The sequence below is a fragment of the Falco naumanni genome, chromosome 7 (genome assembly GCF_017639655.2).
Source record: "Falco naumanni isolate bFalNau1 chromosome 7, bFalNau1.pat, whole genome shotgun sequence".
NCBI lineage: Eukaryota > Metazoa > Chordata > Aves > Falconiformes > Falconidae > Falco > Falco naumanni.
Window position 1 is genome coordinate 48,446,309 of NC_054060.1, and position 21,391 is coordinate 48,467,699.

Consider the following 21,391-nt stretch of genomic DNA (forward strand, 5'->3'; position numbering starts at 1 on the left):
AAAATTCTTCACTGAAAGGGTTGCCAAGCATTGGAACAGGCTGCCCAGGGAAGTGGGCGAGTTGCCAACCCTGGAGGCATTTAAAAGACATGTAGACATGGTGCTTAAGGACAGGGTTTAGTGGTATAGTTGGCAGTGCTGGATTTAGGATTGAACTTGATGGTCTTAAGGGTCTTTTCCAACCTGAATGATTCTGTCATTCTAAAATCCATCACACAAGAGGGTACAACGCCCATACAAGATGGTCTCATCCCAAATTGCGATAGGAACAGTTGGCAGATGTTGGGCTGTGAGAATATCCCAGAAAAGTTCAGAGACAGCGTTTAGTTGTTTGAATTACCTTCCATCAGCAGGACATTGTAAAGCAGTCACATAAGCTGAAGAGAAAGCAAGGGCAAGCGCCAGACCTTCACCAAAGGGACGCATAACAGGAAGCTGACAGAAGAGATCTAAGCACAGGCACAACAAAACAAGAAATTCTTCAGAGCATCTTAATAAACTCTCAGGCTGAACAACAGTGAAGGCAGACAGACTCACTGGCGTTTTCATAGCAGCCAAGAGTGGCAGGGGAAAGGCCCCCACAGCCTCAGGGATCCCTCGTAGGCTTGGCTGACAGTGTGAAGCCCGACTCTCCAAAGAGTACAACATAAGCCTGTTTCCAGATGACATGTTCTTATCTCTCCTTCCCTTTCACTTCCCCCCGTTTTGCTTTTGGACCTGTCACAGTCCATTTGGTAAAGAAGAACTGCGTTGCTTCTGTTTAAGGAGGTGCTTGGATCCCCTAATGTGGTTTAAGGGCTTTCAGACAGACTTTCTCCTGGGACTGCCATGCAGGCTCAGCTACCATCCTCAGTCACTAGAAGAGGGCTGAAGCCCAAAGCCCTCATCTTGAGCATATCTAGACATCCAAGATCTCCCCTCATATGGATCCAGCTTCAGTGACCTGAAAAGTAAAAATCCTAGCAATGATTAATTCTTTAAAGTGTCTCTTACTTCAGAAGTAGAATAGCCACCATCAAAAGTCCACTCAGCACAGCTCAGCAGGACAAGAGATAAACCATTAGCTAATGGTGATTGTAGAAGCTCCGATGAGACCTTCCAATGAAATAAGTGCCTGTTTCTTCAAAAGAATGTGAAACCTTCAGGTGTGCCTGTGCAGGCAAGTTCTGTGTCACTGAGAAATAACGGATAACACTGAAGCCGCTGGTGCTACCCAGCACACCATGCAGCAATAGTAACCTCGGCACGGGGTTTATAAGCCTCATTAGCCAGCAGCTTAATGGAGGCCCATGCTGACACAGCAGTATTGATTTCAGCTCTCATGCTAGCTGGGATGTCACCACACACACGGCGTATGCACACCCCCAGGAAAGAAACAAGGGTGAAGGCAATTTCTGCCTTGATGTGATTAGCAGAAAGCAATGCTATTAGCCCTCCAGCTCCCTGCCTCCCTCTTCCCCCCAAGCCAGCGCTTTGTCCTCCTGGGATTTTCATTCAGTCCTCTGGCTCAGTGTCACACCACACTTTCCCCTTACAGCCCAAAGCCCACCTTGCTATGCACAGTAAGTGCTTCTCTGCGCTGCACCTAGCCTATGCTGGAATGAGAGCTCCTCTGCTTACTTTATCAGATTAATAAAAAAAAAATGCTATCAGCATAGCAGCAGGCTCTTAGTATCTTTGCTGGCGTCTTTAATGGCCTCGGATCTCACAAGGCATTTCCCTCATCTGGTGACCACCAGGCTGCAAGAACACTGGGGTGCTCTCCCCACCCCCCGCACCCCCTTCCTCAAAGCAGAGATAAGAGCATAGCTATTTTAAAAGCAGGAGGTGAGATGAAAGCTCCTGCTTCAGATCAGATGCTGCTATTCCATAATTAACTTCACCTAAATTTTCAAAGGAAGAAAAAAAAACCCATCTAAAAATCATTTCAAACCACTCTCTCCCCGTTAGTCATCTCGTTCTTGGTATTGATATCAGTATCAAGAAAAGAAAGTGGGAACTTTTTTTTTTTTAATATAATATTACTAAGCTATCTTTCAAAGCGCTATGTTAAGCTCATTTTTCAAATATCAGCATAAGAGGCAGCCAGGTCACTCTCTTCTCTCTGTGGGTCCCTATGTCACTTTGGGCTAACTGTACGCCCCAGGTCAACATGACATTTCTCCCTCCCACTTTCTCTTTGTCCTTTCCCAATTGCATAAAGCAAAAAATGTTGGTACTGGCCACCTGACAGTGTTCCTACAGCCCCTGTTCCCCCAAGGAACCTGTGCCTCTACCCTCCACACACTGCAATTGCAGTTTTCATCTTCAGATTAGCACGATTTATGGCAAGCCGCTTCCAATACACCCTAGCTCCCTTCTGGGGGACATTCACAGTCCACATATTTGTTAACCTGTGGAAAACTACAGAAATATATACTCTAGGTTAAAGTCCCAGTCTGGATACTTACTCTAGGAGTAGAATCCTCCTCCACACAAAGAGCTATACAGGATAACTGTTTCAATAAGTCTGCAATTATAAATAAGGCAAACAAGTACCCAGAGGTTAGGAGAAAATACAAAATTCAAATATTTGTTTCTGGTTTTTGATAGCTACCTGAATTTTTGCATAAAGGAAGAGAACTTGAAACAGTTACCTGCAGGTCCAGACTTAATTTTTTTTTTAGTTTGTTTTTTTTTAATCTGCAAAAATCTTCTGTTAAATTGATTGGGTTTAAAAGATTACATGCATGGATAACACCAAATGCGGTGGATAGATAGCATTACTCAGTGGTCAGGAGGCTGGATCTTGGAACATGCAGGTTCTGTTATTGCTGAAACTCATCTTGATGTCTCTCCCTGTGTCAGGTGTCTCCACTTTAAAAACAGCACAGATCTTCCTCCAGTCCCTGTGACTGATAAGAGAGAGAAACAGGAGTGCTTAGTTGCTTGAGAGACATGACTTCAAGAAAGCAGCTAGAGGATTTCTATCCAGCTTCCTGAAGGAAGGTGACAATCAGTCTAGAATGATTTTTCATGTATTTCTGGTATCAGATACCAGACAGACCAACCCATACTACCAAAACCGTAACAGCCATTGAGCACAGGAATTTCTAACCATGATCTGCAGCCAGCTCCTACAGACTGACTGGCTTTACTGATGAAGATCTGCTGCACCTCTCAGATTCACAGGGTTGTCGGGTTTTTTCCCTGTAGCAGCTCAGGTATGATTTTACCTTATGTCTTAACCAGTATATCTAACACAACACCTTGAAAGTGGGTATTTAAACCAGCTCCATTATTTCTGAAGCAGAGCACTCTCCAAATCCACTTTGGATAATTCGTTGGTTCTGCTAACTCCTTTGCTCTGCAGAGGCTGCCAAGGGAGAATAATACATACAGCAACAGACGCATGGAGAATTTTTGCTCTTTGCATTGTATTTGAGTGAACAGAAACTAGCAAAAGAGCAGCCAAATATCAGCCACGTTTCCTTAGTCTGCAAGAGTGCTTACTGTACAGCATATAAATAGTCCTTATTCAGGTATAACAGCTGAAACACTTAAACCTCCAAAGGCCTTATATCTGCATCAAACTGCCAACCTTACTGTCCTTCCCTTACCCTGTACCTTGGCAAGCTAGTGCTACTTCGGCTGCAGTGCTGGGCAAAAAGCATTTTCTAAGGTAACTCTGTCACAAACTAATGAGAAGAAAAATCTACTCTGTCAAATAAAACATCATGCTTCTTCATCACTGTGCTGCAACAGGACTTGCATTTGTCAAGGAAACAGCACGTATTCCAAATAAATGGAATAGACCAATTGTTCATTCAGTCAAATTGATGCTGCCAGGGCACTACCCTAGGAGTGAACTGCTTTGGGTCAAGCTGAGCTATTACTCCTGTTGTTCTTACACAGATGAAAGCTCTGGACTTTTATGCTGAGAAATGACCATGATTTAAATTTGAAGGAGTCATAGGCTGTGGTATCATAAGTAATGAGATACTAATTTTTTAACCTCAGGGTAACCGGTAGGAATTAACCTTAGGTAAGAGCCACTGGCAGGAAGGTGGGGGGTGGGGGAAGTACTTGACCTTGGAGTGGCTGTCAGGGAGCCTATAGGAAGTGATGGTCCCAAATCAGTTCTCAGTGAAAAGGGGTTTTCCCTATGGTATCCAGCACCAAAGCAACTGCACTACTGAACCACTTTGTGACCATTCCCACAGAAATGAGATAATTAGATTAGCTATTAGGAAGAAATTCTTTACTGTGAGGACAGTGAAACACTGGAACAGGTTGTCCAGGGAAATTGTGGATGCCCCACCCCTGGAAGTGTTCAAGGCCAGGCTGGACGGGGGCTTTGATCATCCTGGTCTAGTGGAAGGTGTCCCTGCCCGTGGCAGGGGGGTGGAACTAGATGATCTTTAAGGTCCCTTCCAACTCAAACCATCCTATGATTCTATGAAATGCTAAGGGCCGGATCAGCCACAAAAGTGCTCTACCTTTTCATCTGCAGTGGTCGCCTCAGTAAGGAATACTGTTGGGATTTTGTGAAGCAAAGGATCACATTTCTGTTTATCTAGTCACAGTATGTTTTGGCAGATAAACAGAGAAGTTAATTCCCTAGAGAGATCAATCCGGTACTTACCCAAAGTACTTTATGCAATATGCATACCCTCAACTTTGCTTTGAAAAGCAAAGAAGAGCTGTGAATTTCCACATGAAGATGCCCTTACTTCAATTAATAACAGCACACCATTTTGGACGACAGCTCCCCAAAAAGTGAAAAGCTGCTTAGTTCTCTCACCAATAGATAACTGAGGCTGAATAATTAGGAGACTGCAAATCAGCAAGAAAAGATGCTGCACTCAGATCACTGCTGAAATAAACTGCGTATTTAATTTTTTAAAGTGTAAGAATTAAGATTTTTAAATAAATCGAAGCAGAGAGAATAAAAATGATTAATCGGGGAGCTTAGCTGGAGAGTATGCTATTTATTTTCATAAGCAGCTGCCTTCTGCATCAACATTTCTCAAGCATAGCTCTTGCTGGGACATGGCTGAGTGAGCCAGCTCTGAGACCCCAGCGTTCCCTCCCTGCAGAGAGCTCATTGTGGCAGCCTCGACAGCTCCATCTCCCTTATGCTGCCGGTGTGAATTCTGGATCCACAGCTATTTATCTGGGGGCAGTTTGCCAGCATCAAATGAAGATTACCATCTGAGAATTTCAGTGATGGTATGTGGCTTAATTAACAAGGATAATGATAAAAATGACATGTCTTTGTGACAGACAGTAGCAAGTGGAGATGAGTCATTGAAGCGAAGTATGTCAACCTCTATATACTCATATAGATTGAAATATTTAGATGTAACATTTGCACCCATTCTCCTTAGTCTGAGAAAACAACTTCACAGGAGGTATTTCTTAACACTAGTCCTGTGGGTGACAGGACCTTGACAAAAAGAATGGCTATGACCCACGTGTCAGGTGGATCTGGACTTCATGGGGCTCGATGGTTCCCATGATAGTGGTGGTGCCTGCATCAGGCATCTGCTGGGAAAAGAGCCCTGACATGGGACTTCAGCCAGACACACAGCCTCCACAGAGCATCTCAGCTTGAACCTGGCTCACACACCTGGCATATGGATCATGGACCTGGATATAAACTGGGTCATCGTGCTGGGAACATAAGTGGTGGGGAAACGTTAGGTGGAAAGGGAGAGAGAGAAGCTAATGCTAGAGGCCCCTTAGTTCTGCTAGGAAATCTGTATGCAGCAGCCAACACAGAGCATTAACCTCTGCTGAAGCATCTAGAGCTTTGCTATAAAGCAGAAAACAGAACATGACTGCTTCAGATGCCTCATCTTTGATAGTATGATCAGAATGGCAAAATAAGAACAAGAAATTATGAAATTACATAATTTCATTTTTATAAATATGAATAAATATTATCAGTATATTTTTAAACACACTTGTACATGTGGGTTTCCAATAGCACTTCCTTTTTAAAAATATGTTTAACACCCACAAAGAGGTAACAGAACTTAACACTGAATGCAAAAGAAGTTGGAAGAAACCTCATGTAGAAGGCTATAAAACTAACACTGAGACTTCATGAGACAGCAGAAATCTCACTTGTGAACAGTATTAAAACACCAACTTTATTCAGGAATACAGAATACATTTTTGAAGCTTTCCAGTTTACAAAAGTTCAAGACAAGGCTGGGTTTCAAGATACAACCTCCCAAAAGCTCTTATGCAACATCTCCATTTCAGGTTGACAAAACCTCTCAGATCAGAGAAAAAAAAAAACCACAAAAGGACAAATGAAGGCCATAGTCCTGTACTGGGATACATTCCGGCAGAATCCAGCACAGTATTTAAATTCTTTCTGCAGTCCATATTTTAGTCCATGGTGCAAAATAACCTTGTGTTAATAAAAAATATTTCAGATCCAGTATGAACTGCAAGACCACCATTCATTTTACCAATTTAGTTCCAGGCATTATAGGCAAAGTAGCCTCCGATGAGCAAAAGTTAAAAACAGAACTTGCCATCTGATCACCACATAAAAAATACAGCATTAAATTCTTCCTTCATTTATACAATTTTAAATATTCATTAAAAATTAAATTCAGAATCAGCGTCCCTCTATCCTTTCCATCGTGAATAGTTTTTCTTATCTACTAAAACCATTTGTCTTTCCTAAGATGTCTAAAAAGTAAAGCACGCGAGATTAACAAGCTGCAGCATTAATTAAAATGAGAGTCATCATCTCTTTCCTCCACTCAGCTTCTAAATCTATCACAAGGGCCCTATTAGCTGTATCAAAGTGAAGTGGTGTAAATAAAACTGATTTGACTTAAAAGGAAAGGAAGAATCAATGCAGTTATTTAAAAATCGCAATGCAGTCACTGTTGTCATGTGTGTCACTGTAGACAAGAGCAGAGAAAATTCTTCACAGGCTCTCTTTTATAAGCATTACTGCCAGTTTTCTATTAGCACAATACCAGAGAAGTAAACTGTAATTTGCCTTACAAGGAAATTCAGATTATTATCAAGCAGATTCACTAATGGCCTGATTTTAAATACACAGCACCCTGGATTCAGCAGAGGTTACGCTCAAAACTCCTGAAATTTATTTCTTTTATTTTTAAATAACCCAAATCTTATTTCCAACAGGCTAATCCGCATTCCTTTGTCTACCTCAAGTAGTTATTTCTTCAAATTGTTTTGCTGGAATGAAATATATTAATACCTGCACTGTGAACTATTCCTTACAGTGCTCACTATTCAATACAGATGTGGAATCAGAATTTGGCTCTGGAAGAAAACTGATCAGTTTTACTTTTGTAAGAATAGGTCTTTGAAATAACATCCACTTGTTTATAAATATTAAGTATAAAGAAAAGCTCCTGGAAGATTAAACTCAAACTAAAATGTGAAAAACTATTGCAAACAACAGAATGATCGATTCCAATTTTAGCGGCTACCGAAACGAAACTCTACCACCTGATATTTCATGAACATTTAACTTCAACCTTACAAGCTACAGGATTTTCAATGAAATATTTAATTTCATCAGCACGGTTGTTGCTACCATGCTTTCCCAAAGATTCCACTGAATAATGCAGTATAACACTGTATTAACACTACTAGAAGTGACACATTATAAACAATTTCTGTGTGACACTACAGCAATTTCCAAAGAAACCAGCTAGCAAATCTGCTTTACAAACCAGAAAACTGGAGTAAGATGAAAGGCCCCCTTAAAGTTTCAACATGCCTTTTTGGAACAAGATACTAAAGTTCTGTACTCCTCAAAGTTCAGTGGTCTCCGTAAGTAACAACAAAGAGGAAGACAAGACTTGTTTCTTTTTGGATCTCTAGACAACGATATGTAACACCACCCAGGAATGTAGTTAATAGCCTCCCAACTCAACATTCAATCAGAAAGGCACAATCTCCATTTATTAACGCGTGTTCTCAAAAACTAGAAGATTCCTATACAAAGATAAATACACCCTTAACTGGAAGGGAAAACGTCACACCATTCAGAATGTTTTTTCCTTCTTTTACTTGTAAAGTCCAAATGGATTATCTTAATGCAAAAGATACGTGAATATATACAACCTGAAAGTTTGGGGGGGGGGTTTGTAGTGTATATATATATATATATGTACATATATGAGTGACTGACACAGAAGCCAGAAGAAGCCGGCTATGTCCACTCTTTTCCTACTTCTTAGTAATGCAAGGCAAAGTTTTTCTGATGCCACAGGAAAACAATATTCAGTTTGCACACACCCTGGTGTCTTAGAATACACATAGTGAAATGCACTCCCCATGGAAGACTTGCATGAGGAATACATACCATATAAGCTACACTGAACACTGGTTTAGTTTCAGAAATACAGCCTTAGGCAACTGTAAAAATATATTTACTTTAACGAAACTAAAACATAATGTTGAAGAGTTTGCAGTGAAGTCCAATAAAATGTTTTTAAAACTGGAACAGAAAAACATTAAGGCTAATTCAGATACAGCATTATGTAGCTCTCTTACAGAGGCTGAACAGAAACAGCGAAAGGCAAGAGGGACAGTAGGGTCCAGTGTTCACTGGAGACAGCCCTGCACTGACCTTTACTATTAACTCAGCTAGTTAAACCCAAGTTTAACCTACCTGCAAAATGAAATGTAACTGTCTGCTAGGTGGGGATGACAACAGTTTGCCTATGAAGTCGGATGGAGTTGTTAATTAGCCACGTCCTGCTTTGTGAAGGACAGCGTAATTACATTGCTTGAGCTCCCAGCAAGGATGAAATCTGACCCAATCTTGTACATTGCTTTACAAGGACCTTGGAGCATCTCCAGCAGCACAATTCAAGACAGGCTGCCTAAGTCTCTATGAAAGGCTGCCATTCATCTGCTTCCAAAGTCAGCGTTAAAATTCTCCAGAACTCTTCACTGTATCATCTCAGTTCTGGAATGACCTGTGCTTGTATATATCCACCTGGCCCCTGCCTCTTCGTTTCCAGCTACTGCTATGGTATTTAAAAGGAGAAAAAAAAAAAAAAGCAACACCACAAAAAAATTTGTACGTGTGGAAACTGAGACTGAACCCAAGTCGTTCCCCTACCTACACTCAAGCTCAAAAATTCTTGGGTTCTGAGCATAACCTTTAGGTGAAAGAAGTTTCCTTAGAAAAGTAGGGAAGAAAAAAGCAGATGATGTGGGCCATTGGCTTCCTTCATTTCCATTAAACAGCGAAGTCTGTTTAATGACACTTCATTACATGAAAGGAGGCATGGGAAATGTGTCTGATAGACAAATATAAATAATTTTTCAAGGCAGATTTCCCTCTGGACAAAAGGAAGACACTGCATTGTTTGCTGTACACTGAGCACAAGCACAGCACTGTAGTGGCATTTCAATTCACAGCTTACCTTCCCTCTTGCCACTCTGAATATCTTTACCTCCAAGACAGTTTCCCAGGGATGATTCAACACTGCACTGAAACACACTTCACAGGAGACCATTTCAAGGGTTAAGACAAAGTGAACACAAATAATTCTGTTTTTCTGCAGAAGCTACAATTTCAACCAAATGAACACAAATAAAGGCAAACTCCGTAAACCCCAATGAGAATAGAATGAGTGGAACACTGACATTTTAGAGTTCTACTGGTGCTGCAAAACTAAACCTATGCAATACACATACATACACACAGTATTAAACGTGTATCCATGCATGTACATATACACACTGCAGACAGAGCCAACAAGCCCAACACCTTTCGCTACATGACCTGCGTTCAGTTATTTTACAAATATAACAAACTAGTCATCCTCACTAAAGCTTTCTGTGATGGGTGTTTGCCTCAGGCTGATTTTGGTGCTTAAGATTTAGTTGAAACAGTATAGGGTTTTTTTCTGGTTGGGGTTTTGTTGCTGCTGCTGCTGCTGTTTGGTGTGCCTTTTTTTTTAAAAGTAATGTTATTTTGCCACACTTGAAAAGAAATCTTGTGCTGGTTTGTTGAGAAGCTTCAGTGCCTCTGTACTCAGCCTTGAAGTCGGACAGATAAGCCAACCTTTGCACTGTTCCTGAGAAAGCCTGTAAAAATTTGGCCTGGATATTAGCATCTGGGGAAAAAACCCTGATTTGCTCAGAGTTGTTGCATCCTCACAAGCTTAAACTTTGAAAATTACATTCACAGTGAGAATGTTCCAGGCTATGAAAAGAAGGGTCAAGTAGGACATCTTCTGCAATTTGATCACTGCCATTGGGCACCAGACCTCCAAGCAGAGAGACTGCCTCTCACGTGCTCAGTGACCACCAGCTGGCACCAAGCAGTAAGACAAAACAGCTCACATGTCACCAGGACGGGAGGCAGTCTGAACAAAAGAGTCCTTCTGGCATAGCTTTTGTGTGCAATACCTGTATATTTTATACATGCACATATATACATTCATGTACATAAAATAGTTCAAGAAAGACATCACATCAGTTCTTTGACACAGCACTTACGGGTTTTTTACTGGTCTGAACCAGAACTTGCTTGCAGAAATATTGTGGAGAGCTGATATGACTCTAGGTTTAGCTCTCACGGCTCTGTCTTTGATGAGCCCAAAATGCTGAATCCAAGTATTAACTCAGTGTGGATTCAAATCAAGTAATCATTCAGGCACGTGTCCCTCTGAAACCTATTAGCCACAGCCAATTAACCCATACAGAGTTGAAACAGTAAATGCCTTCCTGCCCATCTCAAACACTGGAGCAGTTACACTTCTCTTTCAGCAGTGTGGTTGATGAGAGAATCACTTTGATCTGCTGTCCTCTCGAGAACAGTTCTGTGGCCATCCATGCTGTCATGGATGTCTCTTGTCCAACTGGTGGCTGTGCCCAGAGGGCTTCCTGCCACGGGAGTGTCTGTGCTCACCAAGCTTCCCGTCCGAGATCGGTAAGGAGGAAGATCTGGCTGGCTAGGGGATTCTGATTCAGAACAGTAAGGCGGTGGAGGAAGGTCAAACCAAGGCGGTCTGCTGTAAGACATGCAACATAGTAAGAAGTTACTGAAAGCAGTAGTAGGTAAGAAACTACACAGTTTTTCCATTATGAAAAAAACCAAACAGTATTTCTTAGCTTTTCCATGATGACACCTATCAGGACATCTTATACAGACCTGCCTACGTTATTCAGGTTGTTCCGAAACACCCACACCACCACTGGGCACTAAGGTTCCTGGTCAAGGTGCAACATAGCTAATTATATCATACTTAACACTCTACATTCCAATATTCAAGGCTATGTGCTTCCAACAAATCGCAGCTTATCCTCAAAGACAGCTGCAAGAGGTAAGAATTTTTCCTGTATAACATTTACCCAACCTGAGAAAGCACTTTAAAAGAAGTAAGGTAAGTAGTGGATTTACACCTATAGACAATGATGTGAACACAAGAAAGATCTGGGGAAACCTCCATTAAGTGACAGAAATTAATGGCTTACAGTCCACACATAAATAACGAACTGAATTCTCCACATGACAAATCACTTTTGTTGTCACGATACCATATGCAGAGCAACTGCTAAGCAGGCATAGACAAGATGAATATGGGATTCAGGAAACCTGGGTCTTTTTGGTTGTGATAGTAAACAAGATTGATAACAAGTCTTGGGAGCAATTAGCTCTGAAATTGCTGATGGTTTGTATCAGTCCAGGTGAGAACTGATTACACTCTGGACAGTTGCTCATTTAGTTGTCCTTACTAATGAAAAGATACCGCTATTATGCATGTCAACATTAAGACAAGGGAGCTGCTGCCAATGCAGCAGAGAATAGGAATGTTTATCATTCTTAGATCCCAGAGTTCCTACTAAAACATACTAACAAGGTGACAGTGAACAATCTGGATAATTAAAATTCATACCATGCCCCTTTTTGTGTACAAAGCATGTCAGTCTAGGAGTTTTGTTAGGAAAGACTGTACAGAGAGAGCTTAAAACAAAGGTTAATTACCTACAAATAAAACCAGTGCCATAACTACAAAAACATCATAACCCAAGCCACACCCACCCACAAAATTTCAAAGCACCTTCAGATATTTAAAATGAGAACAGCACTTTCCATTTCAGAGTCCTGTTCTTTTCTTCTATTGGTAAAGGGAATGTAGCAGAGAGCAGAGGGACTATACAATTTCTTTATGCAAGAACAGACCTCTCACCTTTATATACGTATCATATAAGACCATGGTAATTTTTTAAAAAATAGTATGACCTACAACCTAGCTGGGTTTTTTTGGCAAAACTCCAACTTCAGTTTTCATGTTTTGATTCCAGGCTGGCACTACTAGACAAGTGATACATTTCTTTGCATTCTCTGCCATCCTCAAAGTCTCTGCTACCAATGACACATACTAAGAGAGCGTGACTTAGTTTGCCTTAAATCCTTTTAAGATCAGTAGCAGTAAGGGGACTTCAGTACCATGAATTTTTCATATGCAGGAGCAGCTCAAATTTGGCCAAATTTGGCCCTGGGCATGTGACAGAATTGCAATGCTGTACTTGTTAAAAGCAGTAATAAGCATAAATGGGGAGCAGAAGTACAGATTAACAGAACAGCAACCAGTAGCGTGAAACACTGGCGAACACAGAATTAGCTCTTGTACATACCTTTGGTCGAGCACAGCTTCTGAATAGGATGGTGGAGAGTCCAGGTCCACTGGCCTGTGGTAGCCCTGGTTGGACATGTACTGGATCCCATTGTTGACATTGTAGGTGACGCTGCAGTGGTGTGGGTGATCGAGGACCACCAGCCGGGACAGCAGAACAGGGTGCTGCAGTCGATGCACTGGCAGGGTCATGAGATTGTTGCGTTTCCGTTGGTGATGCAGGACTAGAGCAAGAAAGGCCACCACAAGTACGAAAATGACAGAGCTACCAATGATCGCATAGGTAATACTAGGGTAGTAAAGCAGCTGATTTTCTGAGGTCACATAATCTTGGCCGCTGCCTGCCTCTGCAAGACAAAAGGAAAAGGAAGCCTGAAACATGTTTCAATAAAAACCTGCTTTTAACCCGTGCTGTGTTTTCCATTAATGTACTGGGTGACAAAAGCAAGTTTTCCTTTCTTCTTTGGATTGTGGAAAATTAGCTTATTAAAAGCATATGCATGCAAATCAGAGATTGGTTGACTATCAAGGTCCATCCTCACCTGCAGATAAACTGCGAAGGAGAGACAAGCTGAGAAAGATGAAAATACACACCTTAGTAGGAAGCATATGCACTATCATGTGTGTATCTGCCCCATCCCTACCAATCAGTCATAACTTTTTGTTTCCAAAGGTGAGACACCCAGTTCCAAGGCATAAGCACAGTACTCCAGCTGTACCTGGCAAAGCACACTAGAATCAGAGATATAAAAGGCCTGATCTTTACTTTTAATGATACCTTGCAGTGCAGTCGAAGTTTACATACTTTATCAAAAAAGGCAGCAACTAATCCTGTGCTCCACAGATCTAACAGTCCAAAATAAGTATGGGAGAAAATATAGATAGCTGCTTAGTAAAAGGGTGTTATTTGGATGTTTGTGATCAGAAGACCTCCTTCTGGAAAAAATTCAAAAGAAGAATGGACACTGGAACAGCAAAAACAGTGTTATAAGCCTGGTAGATGTGATACCAGTAAGAGATGTGAAAGTCTAATAAAAGCACAGAGTGCAGTGAAAGTAGTGAATGGTAAAAAGAAAACAAAACCCCCAAACCAAACAAAAAAATCAAGTTAAGATAGAACAAGATGAGGAAAAGAAAAAATATGAACTGGGCTAAGGCCATGAAAGATCGCACAAGTGAACTTCAATTTGAGATGGAAATGATGAAGGGAATGGCTGGAAATGGTATCAGAGTGGCAGGGAGCAGGAACAGAAGCACAACCCTGAACAACAGTATTACAGGGATGATGGGAAGAGATGAGAAGACTGGATCAGAAGACGTACTTCAGACGGCATACAGTGTATGCTTTATTTGCAGGAGGCGCTGAAGAACTGGCAAAGTTACTGAGAATCATAAGAGAAGTTACAGTTGGATTTGTAATGATCAGTCATGATACAGGAGAAGAATTCCCACCCAGGCTCTGGGCCCAGAGAAGCAGAGAGGTGATGGAATGACAACTTTGGACAACATCTGAATGGACTTTGAACTGCACACAAATCTTATAAGAAAATACAATAAAAGGCAACAAAATGCAAAGGAGGAAAGAAGCTCAGAGAGGCAAAATAGCATAAACACACTGATACAGCTCTGCTGCATCTGAGGCCAGTGCCAGCACCACAGAACCGTGTTCCCCTAATTCCATTCCAGCCCCATGGTCACAAGGTCATACAGCTGTTGAGTACTGTTTTCTTTTTTGGGGGAGAATTTCTATTTCTGTGCAGGCTGTAAGTCCTTATAGCTTCAAAAAGAAAAATTCTATTCTGATACAAGACATTGATCTACCTCAAGAAAAAAAAGAGGCTAAGTAAAAAACAGATAAAACAAACCCAACCCCTTGACCTCCAAAATCCACACAATTACAAGAGTACTACACATTCAAATTTTTAATTTCCCACTGCAAAAGGCTAGACAATACATCTTAACATAAGATTTTCCTTTCTTTCACCTATCACCTAAACCTGCTTTTTGGGCACTCAGAATTGCAACTGAGCCACTTAAGACATTTCCCTAGCAACAATACCGACTGTGTCTGGCATAAGAGAAGAGCTTTCCTTAAGCACCCACTGTTCTGCATCAAGATGCTTTGGGTATTTCTCTGAATATTTGATTTTGGTAATTCACTTCCACGGTTAAACATGAATCCATATTTTCCAGCATCACTAAAAATAACTTGGGCATTGGCTAGGTAAGATAATACAGCATAAAATGGCTAATCCTTTAAATGTCTCCATTTTAAATCATAGATATTTTAGTAAGAAGGGATGAGATGGGAAAGAAAGGCTGTACCAGAACTAAGAGAACATGATTATTGGTCCTGCTACCGAGTACCAAAACTACCACTCTTAAATAGATCTGTTTTACTGATGATGCCCCTACAACCACAGACCAGAGCTTTGCAGGCCAGCTGCAAGCCACACAGTTTTCTTGATACCTAGTGTCATACCTCAGCAAGGATCCTTACTAAATTTATTTCCCCATGCAACTGTGCTGGAGAGAAAGCAGAAATCAGTTACCAGTCAACACTAAGGTCTCTGGCTCACTCAGCAAAGTGAACAAAGTCTACATGAAGAATGTAAATCAATGCAGAAGGGAAGAAAGGAATTTAAATGTGTCAGTAATTTTAATTACAGCTCATCACATATTGCTGTAACTTCTTTAATACACTCCCTAAATTCACCAGTTGAAAAATGAATTCTGGTCACATATAACGGACAAGGCCTAGAGTAGGGAGCATAGTGACAAGCAGACCATTTTTATGCAAACAACAAGAAGTGTATTTGCAAGGAAAGATCCATGGACGAATATGACTACCTGCAATTCTTCAGTGCAAGGAAGGTAAATATATTCATGACATCCCAGTAAAATGCCACAAGACTTTCATTCAATTTGGCACACTGGTTCATTAGCATGAGACTGAGAACAGGATGCCTTTGCAGGCCTGATGAGACCTCATCAGTTACCATGGGATCATTCTGCAGCAGCTTAGTCCCTTCTCTTTATAATCTCTATCTTATTAAAAGAGAAGAAAAATGACAGACTTGAATTATACACCAACTTTTTTTCAAAACTTTTAAGGTTACCCAACTGTTTAGGATAGCATCTTCCAGGTCCCGCACGAAAAGCCTCCGTAAGTCCAAACGGTTAACCATATTGTTGAAGATAAAATATTTTGCCAAAAGTCAGATGGGATCTGATGACCAGCTTTAGGACAGTCTGAAACAAAACACCTATTTTATATGGGTTTATGATCCTTTTCATACAACAACCACCCACCTATCTTGCAGAGATTCTGGGTAAATTTGCAGTTAACATGCAGTTTTGAAGCTTTGGGGTTACTGTGGCTAATGAATCATTTGTTGACCAGTAGAGCTGTTCTTTTTCAGGTTTTTAAATCTGTTGCTTGTATTCCCATTTAGTTCACTGTATCTCTGAGAACAAGAGCACTCTAAGGGCATGCCTACACGAGGGACCACAGGTCTGTGTACATCTGAACCAGAAGTACAGCTGTGAAGGTGCTGTTTTGAATAGTGCTGTCTGGTGCAGCCTTTGAACTGGCCAACTCAGCAACAGTGGTTTGGCCACTGAATTCTAGCCTGTATGTCTAACGCTGAGTTGCACTGAGGAGGACGGATATATCCTGTGAAGAGGAAAGATCTGGTTTATCTCTCAGGTGCCCTTTCATGTGCCCTGGACAGTGCTGAGTACTTTGCACAGACACACACTCTCTACCCAGAAAAAGAATCCAGCTCCCTCAACAGGCATAGTCTTTATACCTTTACAGGAGCAGAGAGAGTACACCATATCTCTGAGAGAGTTCTGCCTAAGAAGATTCAGCTATCATCCAAACAAAGTCTTCTTTCACCACCACAACAACCTTATTCTTGCCTTACGGATGGGTCTTCTGGGCCAAGACAAGAACAATGTTAAGGTCCCTTAGCAAAACATGCTCACAAGTCCAGTGGTATTTTGCTTCTGCTGTGGTGTAGTTTAAACCAAGAAAGACCAGCATGAATCTAACCTTCCTTTTCTAGCAAAGTCAGTACACCCAAACCTGCAAAAGATGAAAGTAACATTACCTGAGCCTATCAGCACTGCTTGGCTTGTAACCCTAAAGAGGGCACACATCACACATCCCATTCAAGGAAAATAAATGAACTGCCCTTAATGGTCTTCCAAAAGAATGCTCTAGCAAGAAAACTGCTCTATATCACAGCTAAAACAAAATAGCACCAAGTATGAGACAGTTTTGCATACAAGAGACTTTTACATCAAGTTTTTTCTTTGTCTTACTCTCTCTATATATAATCATGATGAAATAAATAACTTCTTGGTAACTCCTTGGTAACATTCTGGTTTTTTGTAGAGCCAGGTGAGTACAAAGAAGTGTGGAAGGGAATGATGGACACCTAGCTGAGACTGCCCAATGAACCTTTACCGATCTTGTGCATACTATAATAGGGAGAAGGTGAGATCTAAAACCACCTGAAAAATATCAGGTGGACATGCATGGCTACTTTAGAAAGCAAAACCCACGACTCTTTAGTTCTGCTCTAGTAACTTTCAGCAAACCTTTACACACAAGTCATTGAACTGAATTTCTTGATAATTCAGTCATCTTCTCCCAGAAGAAGCAAGTATTACATTAGGCAGCTTTAAAAAGTTCTGTCTGCTCTGCTATTAAATGCAAATTCTCAAAAAAGGTGAGTGGGCAAGCTAATTTAGCTTAAATTAATGGAGTATTTATTCTTTCATGGGTTTTTTTCCCCATTAAGAAGATCTATGTTTTCTAATCACACCACATAAACAGTTTACCAATGCTATTTATGCCTATATAAACTTTAGTATCTGGGAAATGCTGAATTCACAGATTAGAGGTTTTTGGAGTGTAAAAAGCTTTGTGAGTAATTTAGGAAAACACTGATAAAGGAAACATAATGGGGTTGTGCTCAGAGGGCTATCTTATTCACTGAACAAATTTGCTGTCTTCAAATTTTTAAAAAGATCTGAGAGTAACTGCATTAAGTCTGCCAGACACAGGGATGAAAGGCTATTATTTTATCTTTCACAATCCTATGCTCAAGCCTGACTTTTCACAGTTCATCAGAGAAAAAGCTTTTGAAATACATAATCTGAGCAGACATCTGTAGCCTTAATGAGCACGAGTCACGGTCCATCTCCAACAAAGATGCTACTGTAACAACACATTTAAATTCCAACTCATTAAAGAGCAGAGCTGCAGCTTGGAAGGTTAAAGACAACAAAAATCAAAGACAGATGGGCAGCACCTCTGCACATTATTGACTTTTTGTGCTAGGAGTTCCTAGGGTATCCACCTAAGCCTCCAAAGGCTCTTAAATTTCTTATCTTTCATGATTTTATGTCCCACTAAAACAAGTCATGTAGATTTTGTACCCTGGACTTTCAGAGTATTCTCTATTCTACTGATGTGCTTTCTAATCCAGTTACCTTTTTTCCCTACTGCCCTTCTCCAAGCTACAAACAAGATCTAGCCCAGACAGCACAGCACCTTGACTTCATGGAGTTCCATGCTCAGTTATCATTTGTTCCCCTCCCATGCTGCTTCATATTTCTCTTAGGCAGCCAAGGCAAGAATTTTTTTTCAGCTGCATTAAAATTGTGTTTCTGCCCTGCTTTTGATTTCCCCATTTCAGGCACAGAAGAGAGATTTGTTAATACAGGTGTTACACATTAAACAGATCTTAACTATGGGAGTTGGCCAAAGTAATACAATATGATTACATCTTTGCTTACCAGGTCCTTGGTAAATGGATTAGATTTCTAGGAAAGCAGCAGGATGAAACCCCAAGCTCCTTCCAGGTACGTCTGTGCTAATCACAAGTGTCCCTCATACTTACGGACCAGAACCACAGCAACCAGTACAGCCCTGGACCTAAAGAAGCTGGAGCAGAGGGTGGCTCTATTCACGGCTTTTTAAATTGGCCATCAGGTAATTTTCTCCACCTCTGCCTGGTTCCCTGCTCTGCTAACCCCACCTGAAAACTACATGATAATGTTCTTGGGCTCTCAGGACATTCTCCCAAGCTCTTCAGTACTGACAAGAACTAAATTTTCCTCAAAAGCGTTAAGCGTTTCAAATATTAATCAGCAGTCTAAATACCCCTGGGTGCTCTGTCTTTGCCTATTCTTTCAGATGACTGAAACGACATTCACAACCTTGCCTGCATAAACAGTAGGACATCTCAATATGGGGAAATTGTTACATCCATGCATATAATTTTTTTAATCATTACTGATATTAGTGTAACGCCTTGGAGCTCTAGTAATGAAGTAGGATTTCTCTGTATAATGTACTGTACCGGCTCTGAGCAAGACGATGGCCATTGTTCCAAAGAATTTAAGCCTAAGCATAAGACTTGGAACTATATATAGTTATAAGTCTATACAACCAGCCAGCAAGACACAGATAAACCTCAAGACAGCATTAGTCAGCAGAATTAGCAGCAGGCTCACCACATCTCATTCAGTGCATCGGAATGAGTGCATTACCCATGCCTTCCTCCCCATACTTAAACCCCTCATCCTGACCATGGTTACCAGAGCAGTGCTTTCAAGTCTTTGCAGCTGCTGAAAGAGCAGCTGAGTCATCAGAGTGAAGATCAAGAGCCTCACCTCTCACATGCCCTCCTTTTTATCTTCTGCAGGGTAGGATAATTACTCCATGCACTTCACACACAAAAAAAAAAAAGAAAAAAAGAAAAGCAGCAAACTGAGCAAATAAGTAGAACTAAGAAATACTTAGCAGTAGCCATGGCAACTAAACTTCTAAAATTAACTTGGCAGCAATGTAAAAACCTGCAAAGCCAAAACCTGCCATCAAGCATGGAAACAAAAGGTCCAGGCTTGGCATGTGGATGGAAGCCAAGGAGGAAATTAAAGTGTTACTCAAATGCAATTCAGGATCACTCTGACATTGATCTAAGCAGCACTTTCTGAACACGTGATAGTCCAAAAGGCTAGCGGTATAATTTGCTTAATTCACAGCCAGTACAGAAACTACACCTAAAACCAGGGCCAGAACATAAAAAAGATGAACTTTCTCCTAATAAGGACCTCTTCTCTAAATAGAGGGGCTCAGTTACTTCCGTTTGGTTCCTCTTTCTCCTCCAAAAAGTGAGGGTCACCATCAAGGAGACTGCTAAGAAGTTAGTTACTATACACTTCTTGTAACATTTTAGGACAGGAAGATGCCACCCACCAAAAGTCTGGTGCACTGAAAGCTCTAGGGGCTTCCATTACTATCATCCTCCTCCCAATCACTAAATGAAACCTGTTCTGCATGACAAAAAATTCAAATATCAGCATCACTAAAAGGCTCTTTGGTGAGCCAAGCTTATAAAATAAAGCAGTAATGTGCTTCAGAGAAAGAAAAACTGTCTTTTCTTCATAGCATGCTCTTGGTGCTCTTGCCAAGACCTGTGACAAATAGCAGCATCCCAGGCTCCATCCCCAGTGCGAGCACTATGCCTAAGTTGGACATAACAGCCACTGATCTTGTACCACAGCCTGCTCCTTTTCCCTCTAATCTCCCAAGAGATAGTCCAGTCCCACCTTGTTCAAGTCACAAACAGTATTCCCCAGATTTTTGTGTCTCTGGTTGCCACGTAATCAATTGTGTGCAATTAAGGAGTAGTATTGTATAGTCATGAAAGTTAAAACAAAAGAATGAATGGAGAAGTTAACAGAACTGTGACTTTCAACCAGCAAGACCCAAGCAGACTCACAGTCTCCATCAGCTTTATCTTCACTGTTTTAACTAATGACATAATAAGTGTATGTTCTACCAAGTACCCCTGACAACGCTGGCAAATTTACATGCAAGCCCACCACCCTGTCTTCTGCAAGGGTTAATTGGAATAACAGAGCTCTGAGCTAGGTAAAAGCCTGTATCAGCTACCTGCTCCCTACCAGCACAGAACCATGCTCTATCTTGATTCATTTTGAAAGGTCTCAGGCAGTTCCTAGTAAAAATGTAAGGAAAATAGATTTGTCAAAGGCCATGGGTGGCTTTGCCTTTCCTATTACAGCCTGATTCTGAGGGTTTAGAACCCAAGTCTCTGTGACACGCTTCACTAACGTTCCTTGGAATCATCTGAATATCTAGGAGGAAAAAAACAACTCAAAACAAAAAATAAACTAACTAAAATGAAAATCAGTGGATGAAATGTTTGTGGTTTTATCATCTATCAATCCTGAAACTAAATCTTGAGTGATCTACGTGCCTGTAAAAATGCATGTTATTTCAACAGAATGTCTGGGAAAAGCTGAATGTGGGATGCTGTACAGGACAGACAGATGAATTGCATTTTTTGCACTGTTTGTTTTGGACGTTGGTAAGAAAAGACACATACTATTCAGCTAGAACATGCACATTAACTTTTTCCGAGATGCCGCATTAGTGGTACGGACAGCTGGTGCATAAGAAGGATAATAAGGCTTGAAGAGATGCGGTGCAGGGTTTATGGAGCCTGCAGAGTCAGCTATACTTGGCAAGAAACACTGTTTAAGTGTGATTTAGATATACTGTAAAGTATGTTTTTAATCAGCTTTTAAATTTAATCTAATCATTCAAGGACTGTATTTTAATAGCTCTGCTTTTTTAAAGTGTTAGTACAAAGTCCATGCCCTGTCTTACATATTACTATCATCAATCCTATTTTTTTTCAAGA

At 40.9% G+C, this 21,391-nt stretch overlaps 1 protein-coding gene across 2 annotated transcripts in view; it reads right to left on the bottom strand.

Moving 5' to 3' along the window:
- Nucleotides 1–6,116: 6,116 nt before the first annotated feature.
- The window catches only part of LDLRAD3 (low density lipoprotein receptor class A domain containing 3), a 118,497-nt gene continuing 103,222 nt past the window's right edge, over nucleotides 6,117–21,391 (bottom strand). The window contains exons 5-6 of one of the 2 annotated variants that reach the window (XM_040601902.1): nucleotides 12,646–12,991; nucleotides 6,117–11,015 (exon numbers count right to left, since the gene is read on the bottom strand). In XM_040601902.1, coding sequence (XP_040457836.1) covers nucleotides 10,757–11,015; nucleotides 12,646–12,991 — 605 coding nt within the window. In that variant the 3' untranslated portion in view covers nucleotides 6,117–10,756. Of the gene's footprint in view, nucleotides 11,019–12,645; nucleotides 12,992–21,391 lie in introns of both variants that reach the window. The other variant, XM_040601901.1, reaches the window with a different exon arrangement.